This window comes from Anomalospiza imberbis, chromosome Z, assembly GCF_031753505.1.
Source record: "Anomalospiza imberbis isolate Cuckoo-Finch-1a 21T00152 chromosome Z, ASM3175350v1, whole genome shotgun sequence".
In the NCBI taxonomy this organism is placed as follows: Eukaryota; Metazoa; Chordata; class Aves; order Passeriformes; family Viduidae; genus Anomalospiza; species Anomalospiza imberbis.
In genome coordinates, this window is record NC_089721.1 from 64,748,970 (window position 1) to 64,763,372 (window position 14,403).

At 39.7% G+C, this 14,403-nt stretch overlaps 1 protein-coding gene across 9 annotated transcripts in view; it reads left to right on the top strand.

The window, feature by feature from the left end:
* Positions 1-14,403, top strand: part of SEMA4D (semaphorin 4D) — an 89,906-nt gene that overhangs the window by 62,702 nt on the left and 12,801 nt on the right. For 4 of the 9 annotated variants that reach the window (XM_068177186.1, XM_068177187.1, XM_068177188.1 and 1 more), the window contains 9 exons: positions 522-635; positions 1,547-1,698; positions 3,433-3,608; positions 3,736-3,892; positions 4,650-4,872; positions 5,294-5,409; positions 8,396-8,568; positions 8,792-8,835; positions 9,948-12,301. In XM_068177186.1, coding sequence (XP_068033287.1) covers positions 522-635; positions 1,547-1,698; positions 3,433-3,608; positions 3,736-3,892; positions 4,650-4,872; positions 5,294-5,409; positions 8,396-8,568; positions 8,792-8,835; positions 9,948-10,792 — 2,000 coding nt within the window. In that variant the 3' untranslated portion in view covers positions 10,793-12,301. Of the gene's footprint in view, positions 1-521; positions 636-1,546; positions 1,699-3,432; positions 3,609-3,735; positions 3,893-4,649; positions 4,873-5,293; positions 5,410-8,395; positions 8,569-8,791; positions 8,836-9,032; positions 9,922-9,947; positions 12,302-12,663; positions 12,871-14,403 lie in introns of those variants that run through there. The other 5 variants (XM_068177193.1, XM_068177192.1, XM_068177190.1 and 2 more) reach the window with 3 other exon arrangements.

The window sequence follows — 14,403 nt, forward strand, 5'->3', positions numbered from 1 at the left end:
ACACACCACTGAATCTTAATTTGGGGAAGCCAGAATTTGTAGCTTTTACCTACATCTATCAAGATCATAAAAGAGAAGCTCAACATCACATGAAACAGGAAATGAGAATAAAAAAATAGGCTGCCCGCATTGTGCCTAAATCTGTACAAATAGAGTTTGAGTAATGGTGGCATAGAAAGTGAGGAAAATAATTCCAGACCTCTGGTGCATTTAAGTAAATTTGTATGTTTGAAGATAAACTGTAGGCTTTCATGTTAAATGTTAAGATGCCACAAAAACAAGGTTGACTTTTGTCAGTTCATGTGTTAGAGCAGTAATAATAATAAACCCAAGTGTGGAAGTGTTCGCTTGAGAATGATTGACAGAAATGTAAACATAAAGGACATGTCTAGGAATTGGGAGGAAATCTGTGTTTACCTTTTCTTGTGGGAAGTTAAAACTTGCCTAGACTCACAAAATATTTATGTATCCTTTTTGGTATACAGTCCATAAGTTCTAATATATTTGTTTTTGTGTTGAAGATGAGGAGCTTTATTCTGGGACTTACTACAGTTTCCTGGGAAGTGAACCTATTATTTCACGGCACTCGCATCAGAGCCGTCTGAGAACAGAGTATACAATGCCTTGGCTTAATGGTAAGTGAGCATGAGACCTGGCCCAAACAAGTTACTTTTTCTTTTTCAATATCACACGTACAGAGTTTTAGTGTCTTATGTGGGTAAAGAGCAATTGTCTGATGTCTCAAAAGAGGTGGATTTGGTTACACTGGCATACACTGTGAGCGTGTGCCCTCATGCATGCCACCAGGAGATTTTATTTTGAAATGTCAGGGTTTTTATCAGCACTGATGATGAAAACAGCTTCAGAATATACATGTTTCAACTTGACATTAATGGTTTCTTATCTGCTTGTGTATCCATGCAATAATGCAGTATAATTATGATACGGTTTGGAATTGAATGGTTTTGGTCTTGAATTGGTTCTTAAATTGAGCTGATCATGGTTCTTGACACTTCAAGTTCCTGAATTTCAAAATTCACTGAATTTTGTGAATTTTCAGGGGTTTGAGGCTTTGTGCCAAAAAGGACCAAAATCATGACCATTGTCCAAAAAGTACAGGATTCTGAGTTTTGTAATACATGTTGTAACAGCACTGTCATTTTAGTGCTTCGGCTAATAGCTGAAATAGAGAGGCAGGCAAGGAGGATTACCTCTCCAGGCCCATTAGAAAACCACATTTGAGTGTGGACTGAAGAATGCTGAAGTAATGAGCTGTCAGATCACAGAGATCTCTCGGTATCTTAGTGTTTTCACATAGGTTTTGTGGTGTTCTGGGTTTTTTTCTGTTTCTGGTTGTTTTTGTGGCTTGGGTTTTTTTAGAAATCCTGTTCATATGATGTACAGCAAACTGTGTAAGTAGGTCAGCAAGTGGAGAGGAGGTAAATGCAGTGTGGAGTTTGGGTGAAAGACAGCTTCTGAGGGTCTTTGAGAGAATCAAGTTTGTAGGCACATATATAATAGAAAATTCTTCTGTTTGTATCTGTAGAGCCCAACTTTGTTTTTGCTGATGTGATAAGAGCAAATCCAAGCAGCACAGATGGAGAAGACGACAAGATATACTTCTTTTTCACTGAGGTGTCTCTGGAGTATGAATTTGTTGGAAAATTGATGATTCCAAGAATAGCTAGAGTATGCAAGGTGGGAGATAGTTCAGTTTACTTTTACTGTATCTCAGAGAATATTGCATGTGCATATTAAAAAGCATTCATTATTCTGGACCTATTGCCAGGTAAATGGAGGTGTTTGAGTTTAGTAGACATTAATAAATAAGCTGTTCCAGTTAGTGTGTTGGAACTGAGAAGGCCTAGTGGTTTGTTTGTAAATAAATACATTTTTTGGTTTTGCAAAGTTGTGAAATTTCAGTACATCTGGGGGTTCTGGTCTTGTGGGAGAAAACAAAGCAACCATGACAAAACCCAGCAACAGAAAAAGTGTTGCTTCAGTTTTCATTTAATTTTCATTTAATTTTTTTAAACAAGTACAGCTCCCTGTGAAGAAGTGACTTTGGTTGGAGCTAAGCAGATAGGATGTGTGTCAAGTGACTTTGAAGTAGCTGTATGCAAACACAACCGTAGCCATGTCCACAGCAAAATAATTCTTGACTGTAGTGTAGCAGATGGGACTTCTATGAAGCTGCTACAGCTGCCAGAGCCTGAAGGGAAATGGGTCACCAGCAGCCTGATTCTGTCACACTTGCTGTGCTTAAACCTCAGTGTGTTAAGCTGATTCAAGTACATCCTCAGGAGTGCTGGTTAAAAGTCTTGATGGAAGTTTTTTCAGTTTAAGATGTTTATTTAACAAAATTTTTTTCAGTGGAATGTATCAATTTCCTTTTTTTCCAACAGGAAATTTATCTGGCTGTTTCATTTTTATGAGGTTGAAAGTTTTATTTTGACTTTGCTGTTTGGTATTTAAACAGGGAAGTCAAAACATCAATAACAAGTGAATGCCCTTGAGATTTCCATTAAACAAGGAGCTGGAGGCAGGTTTAGATGGGGCTTGCTATTGTGGCACTCTGCCCACAGACAGCTTGTGCACACTTTAAAAGAGGAGTACAGTGGAATATGAGAGCTTCATTTAGTATATTAGCATATATTTCAGGGTGTTTGAAACAGAAATCAGTGACAGATTGCAAATCTGTAAGCATTTATGCTTAATTGTTTTAATACATTTTGCAGATTTCCTTTAATACATTGCATACACAATTGGATAATGAATGGAAATATTAATACTGTTTCAATATGCCCTTTTATAAGGGAAATATCAGAGCTACAGCTCAATTATCAAATATTTTGAAATACATTTCTAGTCAATATCTCTTAAATTAAGCCTTGGTACCTGGCAATCCTTAGTAAAGGTGGTAACTTCTAGAAGGATTAAAGAATTGCTGAATTTCTTCTAATGAAATTATTAGTGTCAGGCAAGTCTTAAGGCATATTGCAGCGTTAGCATTTAAATCAGTTGTGATGTCACTGAACAAATGCAGTATTACGTATTTCTATTGAAGGACAGTATAATACTTCCATGCTTGGTTTACTTTTTTCCTAATGTTACATTGCCCATCTCGGTTTTTCTGAGTGATGCTGAAGTATGGTTCTTCATTAACTCATATTTCACCTTCCCTGTATGTGTGATAGAAATAATTTTGCATTATTTTTGTTGAACCAGTTTTCCTGTGGCTTTCATACTGTTCTGTTTGTGAATATGATAACATTTATTGCTGTTGCTAGAGATGAAATAGATGTTGCTATAGATGAAATATTATAAAACACCAGAGCTTTGTAATTGCATGCTATATAGCAGTAGTTCTTAAGTGCAAAAATGCTGCTAGTTCTCCTCACAAACACCTTTTTATTTTTTTAATATCATAAGAGGGACCAAGGAGGATTAAGGATCTTGCAAAAAAAGTGGACTTCGTTTCTCAAGGCCAGACTAATTTGTACCATTCCTGATAAGAATTTTATTTTCAATGTTATCAATGATGCTTTTATTCTCAAATCTCCGACTTTGAAGGAACCAGTGATATATGGAGTCTTCACCCCACAAATGTAAGTGTGCTATAGCCTTTTCCTGGATAAGTACCTTTAATCTCAATTTGTTACTACAAGAAAATTATATTACTCCTATGTTTTGTAGGGTTTTGTTTATTTTCCTAATTTCTTCCTGAATCAATAGGAATAATGTGGGGTTGTCAGCAGTGTGTGCATACAATCTGTCTACTGTAGAAGAGGTTTTCTCAAAAGGAAAATTCATGCAGAGTGCTACAGTGGAAGATGTTTCTAGAAAGTGGGTACGATACTTTGGGGAAATTCCGAATCCTCGACCTGGTGCGGTAAGTTTCCATAGTCTTGGGTCTCATGACTTTTTCAATGCTCAGGAGGAAACAGACTAGGGAATACTAGTAACCTACTAATGTTTGCCCTCACCTGGTTACTTCTTATAAAAACTTCATAGGAAAATACTCAAGGGATATGTTCTGAACTTTCTATCTGGGAATCAAAGTCTTTGGGTTTTTTTTAATTTGGAATTAAGTTGTTCGCTAGTTCTGTATTTCATTATTTTGTTAATAATTTTCTCATTGTGAAATAGAACTCAGTTTACACTAGCAACATCATACGCTTTTTGTTCAGATGAAAGGAAGTATAGCAACTGTTGCATTGTCTCAGTAGAATCAGCATATTTATCTAATGTAGTGCACTGCTTTGCAAACTCAAATTTTCCTAGTGCTGGGTCTCTTTTCAGACTTTTTTTACTTCCTTATGCTTCTTACTGTCATACTGTTGCTAGTGCTGAAAGAGGTGATGGTCAAAAGTACTGAAGGTGCGTGAGAGCACAGAAGGAATATTATCCTAGAATGTATTTTGGACCAAGACAAAAATGTAGTCCAAAGCTCAGGGATTAGCACATCAAAGTGATATGAGGACCTTCTTTGGTACAATGAGTATAGTGTACAGGTGTGGTTACTGGCCAGAATAATGTGGAGAAGAAAATGTATGCACCTGCTGTTAATTGTCTTTATTTTGTACAAGTAAATGGTACAATTTGGCTCTCTTCTTTCTTTTTCACTCGCTCCCCGTCCCCCATTCTAGTGTATAAACAATGAAGCCAGAGCATCAAACTACATGAGTTCTCTGAATTTACCAGACAAAACATTGCTGTTTGTTAGAGATCATCCTCTAATGGATGACTCAGTGACTCCAATGGGAGACAGACCTCGCCTAGTAAAGCGAGATGTGAAGTATACACAGATTGTAGTTGACAGAGTCAGAGCACTCAATGGCACCATCTATGATGTTATGTTCATCGGGTCAGGTGAGTTCTGCAGAACACCTGGTTTTGGTGATGCACTGATTCTTAAGTTTTGTTAGAGAAACTCTTGAGATTTCTATATTTACAGGGCTTTTACAGTAGCTGATGTAAAAAAAAGTAAGGTGTCACAGTAAGTGGACAATCTTAGGTGCTGTGAAAAAATATTGCAGGAAAAGAACTACAAAGCTTCAGTGAATTCAGCAAAGCCACACAATATAATTCCCAACTGGTCATTCTGTGCCCCAAAATGTTATTTCCTGCTTAGAAGTCTAGATCATGGCAAGTTTAATGGTTACCTTTGACACAGAATTGTTCTGCTGAACAGCAAGCAGATTACTGAGGCAACTTAAAGCAGTTGTGAAGGCTTTTTTCTTGCCTTTTTATTTCAAAGCTCTTATTTAAACGTATTGCTTTTTTGCTTCAGATCGAGGAGCCCTGCACAAGGCTATCAGCTATGAAAATGGAATGCATATTATTGAAGAAACACAGCTTTTTCCAAATTTTGAACCAGTCCAAACTCTCTTGCTTTCATCCAAAACAGTGAGTGTTACAAGCATCACAGCATTTATCACCTTTTGTTTTTTCACAAAACTTTTTTTGCACCACTTTGTGACCTTGTGACAAGAGACCATCGCTGTGCATAGAGCCAGCCAAAGGCTGCATTTATAACTCAGCATGCTGCAGCAATCACGTATTGCCTGCTGCATTTCAGTATGTTTGGTAGGTGGTAAGCTTCTGGAGATATTTAGACTTGGGGAATGGCTAGAGGAGCACAGGGTCTTCACTTGGTTTCCATGTGCAGAAGCAGGAAACTGTAAGATGTTTAAGAAACTAGTTTCAGTTTTGCAGGGCTGTAAGAACCTGACCCCTTGTGGCCACTGCAGATTTGTGAGGAAAATTCCCAGGGATTGAGGTTAGCAGAGGAGTGTGTGTAGTTTTGAGGAAATAGACCTAAGAGAGAACAGTCTTCTAGCCTAGGGACTCATAATTGTGTAGTTGACTTCTGCTGTCCCAAATCTCTCAGGCTCCTGCATGCTAGTTGTGTCATGAGAGCAGTCACGTTGCTGCAGCTGTGGGTGAGGACCTCTGGTGAGGTCCCATCTGCCCAATGGGGCACCAGCTGCAGCTCCGGCTGCATGGCACAAGAGCTGCTGCACACTCCAAACCTGGCAGCTGTCCTGCACTGTTTATCAGTTGTTTGGTTTAATCCTAGAGTGCTTTTGTGACAGCAGGAGGATGGTCACTGTGTGTAGTTTGTTCATGAGTTAGATTTCTGCCCCTGCTTGCTCTGAACTTCACATCCATTAATATATCTGTCTATGCCTAAAGTCACTTATAGCATCAGCATCAGTGAGGTGTTCTGGGTTTCATAAAGATTGAATGCCTCTTTTGAAGTATCTAGTGGTAATACCAATATTCAGTAGCTGCCTAGTGATCCATACATAAGTGCTCTGCAGCTTAGGTACTTAGGAATACTTTGAAACAGCTTTTATTTTTGTGTGATATTTAATAAAATTTTGCATGTCAGCATGATCAGTTCAGTGGAACTGAGGTTTATGCCATAATTTTTACAAGCTCATTTTGTGTGCTTATTTATCCTTTCATGCTTAGAATAGAAAGAAAGGACAGAGTGTGTTTTTGCTAGACAAATGGAAAGCAAGATTAAAAACATCTGTGCTTAGTTTTCCATAAATATATTTGTATTATTTTTGTATGATACGTCATACTGACAACTTGCTTATGTATCTGTGCAGATATGTATTATGTGTGTGTATATATACACATACATACACACACAAACAAAATATTTGCTTAATCTGCAAAAAAGGCTCAAATTACTTGCTTTGACAGGAAGTTTTGGAATTTGCCCTGTCATAGAAGATAATGATTGATAGCTCTTCTAATATATATGCTAATACCCATTCTTTTAATTGTGGGATCATTCCTACACTGGCTTAATTATGATTTGCCTATTTCAGGGGAGTGCTAAGAAAGAGGTGGGCATTAAGCCTGATACAAATACACATCATGTAGCAATTTCAGCATGCACTTGGAAGGCTGCTGTAGGAATAATGGTATTGTATTTATTCACTCTATGTCCAGGTACCACATTCTCACTGAAGTAATGATGCCCAGTACATTCCCATAAAACCAAAGATCCTTTTCAGTGATGGGGAGTGGGAGTTTGGGTCAGCTGCCAGAGTCATGGTAACTGTGTAGTCACAGTACCACCCAAACAGGGATTCCTGCCGTTCCCCAGCCTGAAAACACAAGTTTCTGCCTCCACAGTCAGTGGCTACTGAAGTCCATCACAGAGCTGGTATTGTGTTACATGTCATGGCATCTCACAGTAGTGGACTAACCACAGAAGGGTAATAATTACCCTCATGGTGGGCTTTAGACCTCTCTGGAGTCAGAGTCCTTTCTAAGAGCATTTTTCAGTCTCTAGGTTCTTCCCATGGTGTGTGGAGGGTGGTGGGCTGTCAGATGAGCCTACAGTAGATCACCTTAATTCCTGCTTGACTGGAAGGTGTGTCTTTTTAAAAAAACAGTTTGCTCAGCTCACTGCATGTTCCCTGGAATCTTGGATGTATGAGCTGGGAAACATGCCAAGACACTGCAGCCCATGTGCAGTGTTGCACTGTTGCAGTGTTACCCAGCAGAGCACTTGAGAGTGAGCAGTGCTTGGTGCACTGCTGGTGGAAATCCTTGAGCAGAATGGGAAGCTTTTCCTAGGAAGTTGTATGTCTCAAACACTGGAGACTTCCTTCTATGAGCACTGCAGCACTTCCCTTTCTTGAGGTTTTGTCTGATGGTATGTAAAGTCACAGTGTACCTTTAGCTATCATTTTCCCTGAGCTCTAAAGCCAGATGAGTGAGATAGGACAGCTGCCTGCCTTTTATGATGAGTGTGGTCTCTTCCTGCTGCGCTCAGAGTCAGACTGCTTTGGGATCCCCAGAAGCAATCAACAGCCATTGTGATTATTTTCCCCTTCTTCTCGGTGTCTTGCCAGTACTGCTTCCTTTGAGTACTACCAGTGTTCTTTCTTAAGAAGCATTTGACTCTCGTAAGGATGATGCTGATGTGGCTGCAGAGACTTGGCTGGCTAAAGAGCTGAAGGCAGTAGGGCTGCTTTGGGTTAACAGGAGCAGCCCTACTGCCTGCTCAGTCTTGCATGTGCCAACTGCAGCCTTGTCACCAGCACAGCCTTGACTTGGCTCATAGAAGGATTATTGCATTCATATTTCTGGGAAAACTGATTAAGTCATAGTTAGACATGGTTACTTTCCACATACCTGTTCCAGTTTTTTGTTGTCTTTTTTGCACTTTTCAGTATTGCTGCAATATTTCCAAGATAACTTTCTAGAAACAAAAGCTAATCAAATGCTTACTCTCCTGAGGCACCACTTTTTACAAAAAAGGCTGTATGTATGCAGCTCTTTAATAACACTTAAATTGTTCCATGAATTGGGTTGTTTGGGTTTGAGGCTGTGATGTTTTTTTCTTGTGTTTTGTTTTCTTTAGGGCAGAAGATACCTCTTTGCTAGTTCAAATTCTGGTGTGGTGCAGTCTCCAGTGGCATTTTGTGACAAGTATACCACTTGTGTTAACTGTGTTTTAGCAAGGGATCCTTATTGTGCTTGGAAACCTCTTGAAGCTTCCTGCATTGATATTTTTAAAGAAGGTGAAATGGAAAGGTAATAGTATCCTTTGATGACCTTATAGTTACAATCAATATTTAATCAGTCTTGTCCCATACTGATAATTGGAATTTTAAAAATTGAATGTTTTCAAATACAAACTTTTTCCTATCCATTTATGTCTGCTACTGCTGTTTGGATGACCCTTATTACTACAAGGGGATGGGCAGACTTTAGGAAACAAGGTTTGAAGTTTTAATGGTTGGACTTCCTTTTACAGGAGCTGGATTCAAGACATAGGTGGAGATGCATCTTCTTGTTCTGGTGAGTTTGTCTTTGAAGAGCTCCTTCATATGTCTGGGTGGAGCGGTGAGAGAGTTCTGTTTAGTTCAGCTTTGCTTTTGTGATTATCTGGACATTCATTTACATTGTAATAGGTATGGGATTCTGCCTTGAATATTTGAGCATCTGTACAACCTGCATGTTGTCTTAAAAACTGTCTGTGTTTGTATACATTTCAGTGTGCAGTGCACAACCCCTGAAATGAATGGGGGCACCTCAACAGTGACTTGTGAGTGAAAGCAATACCAGAAGTACTTCTAAGGCAGAGGCCCCTGTCTCTTTGATGCAGCATTTGACATTCTGCTTTGAGCTTTGACAAGTGCTTAGTTATTGCTGCTAGATCAGATTAAATTATTCTGAAAAAAGTTGGTTTTATGGTGAATGGGGAGGGGGAACTTAGAACATGATATAGAGTAGCTGAAGTACTTTCCATAGTGCTTTAAAGAAAGTAACCACAGGTCCTTTCTTTGTCCTGTGTGCTGCTGCCACCAGATCAAGCAGATCATAAAGTGGAGTAGAGTTACAGGAGATTTTAGCTGCAAGTAAAAAAATCTCTTAAGAGTTTGATGTACTCACTTTTTATTTATAATCCAAGCAAAGTGTGGACCACCATGAGAGCTTTGCTTGTAATTTTTTGTATTAACCTATGGGATGCCGTAAGTTGCGGGTGTGCCACAAGTGCAAATATCCTTTTTTTCAGAAGAGAGTTCCTAGTTCAGTTTTCTCTTGGATACTTTGTAGTTGCTGCTTTACTTAAAATGCACTGATTGGATATAAAGTGAGACCAGGTGCAGTATCTTTCCTGAACAGTGACTTCTCTGTGACACTCACCGAGTGGATCAGTGAGGTCTCACCTTTATCTAGAAGTGGAGGCTGTCTTAGAGTTGAGGTGTCCTATCTCTTAGTTTGTCTTGATGTTCCACATGCAGCTTGGTATTCCACTGAGATTCTTGCATGCTATCCACCTGGTCTTGTGAGGTGAATGCCATAATCTTCATGCTTCCAGTAAGAGTAATACAGTCTGGTGAAGCTGTACAGATTACAGCAAACTGGAATCATTGCTGATACTCTGCACGTTTATTTTGATGTTCCAGATAAAGTAAGAGAGAATCCCTTACAGCATACATTCAAGCATGGGAGCACAGCAGAACTCAAGTGTTCTCAAAAGTCCAATCTGGCACAGGTAGTTTGGAAGTTCAAAGATGATGTGCTGAGAGTGGAGAGTCCCAAGTACCGTCTGCTGGAGAAGGCACTGCTCATCTTCAATTTATCAGAAGGAGACAGTGGTGTTTACCAATGTTTGTCAGAAGAAAATGTGAAAAATAAGAAATTTTCTCAAGTGCTGGCTACGCATGTTTTGGAACTGAAAAAAATGCAGCATACCGCTGAGGGGTCCACTGCTCACATCTCGACCACTCACATGGTACCAGTAACCACAGCAAGGATGTTAACAAAGCTCATTGGCCCCGTCCTAACAAGTGTAGCTTCCAACACAGAGCTCTTCAATTCAATTCCTGATGCAGTCCCAGAAAAGACAATGTTCCTCAAGTCAAATGATAACTTCCTGTTGATGTTCCTCTTCCTCTTCTTTTTCATTCTCTTTTTGTGCCTGCTCTCCTACAACTGTTACAAAGGCTACTTGCCAGGGCAGTGCTTGAAATTTCTCTCTCTGATGCAGCTTGGTAAGAAGAAAACGAAGTCAGATTTTTCTGATTGCGAGCAAAGTGTGAAAGAGACGCTGGTGGGGCCTGGCAGTGTCAGCCACCAGAGCGGGGAGCAGCCCAAGCCTGCGCATGACACTGGCTACGAGACGGAGCTCGACTGCGGGAACAGCCAGCTGCAGGCTGGGGATTCACAGGCGTCCCGCGAGGCCAAGGACAAGCCCTTCGACGTCAAGTGTGAGCTCAAGTACGCTGACTCGGATGTGGAGGGGGACTGAAGGAGCCCGTGGTCCCTCTCAGCGGCGGAAGTGAGCTGTGCTCCTGCAGCTGGCTGTTAGAGCACGGAGACCCTGGGTGTAACCCCATAGCAGGGGTTACATGCTTAAGCTGTACAGCAAGCCAATTTTCATTCAGATCTCAGCAGATTAAGAGAAGTGGTGTACTTGTCTGGAGACCACAGCGTCTTGTGTCGTACTGTCTTTTTTTCCGTTTTTTCAAATGGCCAGTTTCAGATCACCACTTGTTTGTTCCCAGTTTTCCCCCCCACTGAGCACTTTGCTCTAGTGAAGCTACTTGCTTGTTCTTTGGCCCTATTCTTCATAGAGTAAAAGTAACTTTATAATTCACTTGGCTTTAAAAAGTACTTCAGTCTTCACGTATTTTTAGTTGCCACTAAAAAAAGATCTAGTTCCATTTTAATTCCAAATTGGAAATTGAGTTTAGTTTATCAGATTGGTAAATTATAGACTTTTGTCCAGATTGGGACATTTTTTTTCTTTGCTTCTAGTGATTGTTTTTAGTTTTATGCTTTGTGTTTTGGCACACTAGGTCTCTTTAGTTGGTTAAAGTTAATTTTTTTAACTGCTCTACAAGTATCTTAGATTTTAAGGTATAATGGGGATAGCATTGCCTTGATTTGTGTAAGACTCAGGGATATTCTTGTTTAAAGGCTCTTTTCTGCGCTGCTTTCTAGAAATGTAGGTACAGTATCAGTACAAAACATGGAGTAAGTGGGGAATGGGGAAGGAGGAAACAAATGCTTCTTTGGTTTTTTTCTCCCCCCCACCAGCCAGCCAGCTGGACATAGTCATATTTTATTTTCTGAACAAAACTGGATTTATTTTTTTTTCTTTAGTTAATAGAACAGTACAGGCAAGCAACTTCCAGTTAGCAGTGACAAGGAAAGAGGTTTCTTGCATTGTGGAAGCAAAACAGGCATCAAGAGGAATTAACTCCAACAATTCAGCTAATAACTCGCTGGAATGGACTGTTAGGACACAGCCCGATGAGAAAACATTGCTGATTTTTTTCTTCTTTTCAGATTCAGAAATAACTCAGCTTCTTTTTGTGACAAATACTTGCAGCGTCACCCTTTCTGGATGATACCTTCACTCTCCTGTGCAACTGGAGACTGAAACTGGAGCTGCTTAAACAATCAGTCCTTTGAACTGTTTATGTGAATCATGCCTGCTGACGTGAAAGTGTGCATTTGTTCTCAGCCTGGTTCACAGCAGCACTGTTTGTCTGTAAAAGCATTTTATGTGTGCAGTACAGTCCTGAAGAATTGTTCCTCTCACTGCTTTGTTCTGTAAATATTGCTAGAAGTAGAATACATTTTAACAGTAAATAGCAGTATGCCTGGGCTGCTTTTCTGTGTTGAACCTTCATGCAAACATAATTTAGACCATCTTAGTGTAAACAGTTTATATTTTATAAGATTCAGTTTGGGTTTATTTTTCTATTTTTGATTACGTACATATAACAGAATAAATATTAAAATAAATTGTGTTACATCTTGGATTTTCTGAAATGTGCCACAACAGTGCTTTCCATTTGGCAAGCACTAATGTTACTTGTGATTTCCTTTGGGGGGCATATAAAAACTTCACATTTAATTTGAAGCAGCCTCTCAGCTTCAATTGAATGGGTCATAACCCAGGGTGGGGAGATGGGACGGACAGGAGAAAAACAGTGTGGGAGAAAGAGGAGAGTGCTCTTCTTTCTCTAGGGCCCTAGGGACACTTCGTCTTACTACCTTTCTAAAACTCATTTGTCTTTTTGCATTATCTTTCCACTGAGTGATGTATTTCTTGCAACTTCTTTCCTTAGTGCCCTTTTACTTTCTTTTCTGTCCTCTTCTGTCACACAGCCTCATCTCCTGTACCTTTCCCTCCTACTGGTACCTCCTTTTTGTCCTGTGTGGGAAGTGATTCACCTCCTTCACCCACCAGTACCCAGCCTGATGTTTGGTCTAGCAAAGACCCTGTAAAGGTCATGTTGTTGCCACCTTTCCTAAGTGACCAGGCACAGCATGTTAGTGTCTGGGGACCCTTCCACCTCTTCTGCCAAGCCACAGGTAAGTTGGAGAACCCCTGTATAAGCCAGCACTTTCTGCATTAAAGGTTTAGCTGTGTCACCATGTACTGAATAATCTTCCTTTTATGATGTTTGGGGGGGGGGAAACAAGAACAAAGAGAGACAGTATCAGGATGTCAGCATGCATCAGGATGCCAACATGCTCTTACCAAGAATAAGTCACTGCGAGTACCATACTGTATAATGGAGGCTCTGATTCAGCAATCCACTTTCGTATGTTGATAGTGGATTTTATTAGGCTCACTTGCATGCTGAAGGAACTCTGAATCAGGATTGCATATGGATGTTTAGCAGGTAGATATTTTCATTGTCCGTGTGTATGCAGTTTAAAAAATACACTTCTATTGAATTTGAACTTAGCATATTTTGTGGACCAGGTCAGTTATTCCTTTTCCCATCTTATTTCAAGTGGTGAAGTATATACACTATTAACTTCCATTTTATAGCAGATATATTATCTGAGGTGTACAGGAGGACACGGCGTTTCTTTTTTCACAGCAATTCAGATTTTTTTTTCCAGTTTTTGTTTGGATTGTTACAAATTACAATTTGTAATTGCTAGTTTAAACTAAGTATGATTTAATGGATCGAAACAGGTCTTCATACGTAACCTTATTCTTTAAAAGAAGAAATTATATAGCTTGAATATAAGAAATAGTGTCGTTCCATATTGGCATCTATCTCGGTTAATGTTACATGGAATCAGATGGAAATGCACGAGTCTTTATTAGCATAGATCTTAACAAAGGCACTGTTTGTATATCCGTGGCTAAAAGGAACAACTGTGGGATGAAGGTTCTTTCATAGACTAGAATAATTCAGATTGGAAAGCACTACTCAGCAGTAATTTGTTCACTTTAGCGATAGGCAATTCAGAAACTTGGTAGTCCACTATGAAAAAAAAGTTACAATAGCACAAAAGATGTAAACAATTTGATAATTGTGCTACAGACCTATTCTTCATTTTAGAATTGCTTTTTTTCATCCACCAGTACCCATCTTAACATAATGCTGCTGCTGCTCTTAAAAATTGTCAGTAATTATATTTGCCTCGGTAATGAATTTAGGAAGGAAGGCACAGTGTCCTAAAGTCAGCACGTGGACTCCACTCCTCAGGAGGTGTAGGGGTGAATAGTGGAAGAAACTCTTAACAGCCAACTGAAATCCAAGGGATACAGTAATGGTACAGGTGGGGTCAAAGTGACCCAGCTATAGAAGCGCTTCCAATGCATGTCAAAGCAGGAAAGGACTGGACTTTGTATTATGGATAGAGTTTTTGCTCCCTTTGGGAAGCGAGGCAATTGGCTGACACATCACGCTCTCTCTTACACAGAATTATGATTTCAGTCTCTTGATTTAAAAAACATGCAAACCAGCAAATGCAGACCAGCACATGGAACTGGTGGAGATTTGCATCTTCCTGGGTCCTGCACGTGAGGATATATTAATTAATCCTGGGTGGAGGGTGGCTAAACAATTGCTTTTGCAAGGAAGGTCTCTGTTTGGATTTGTT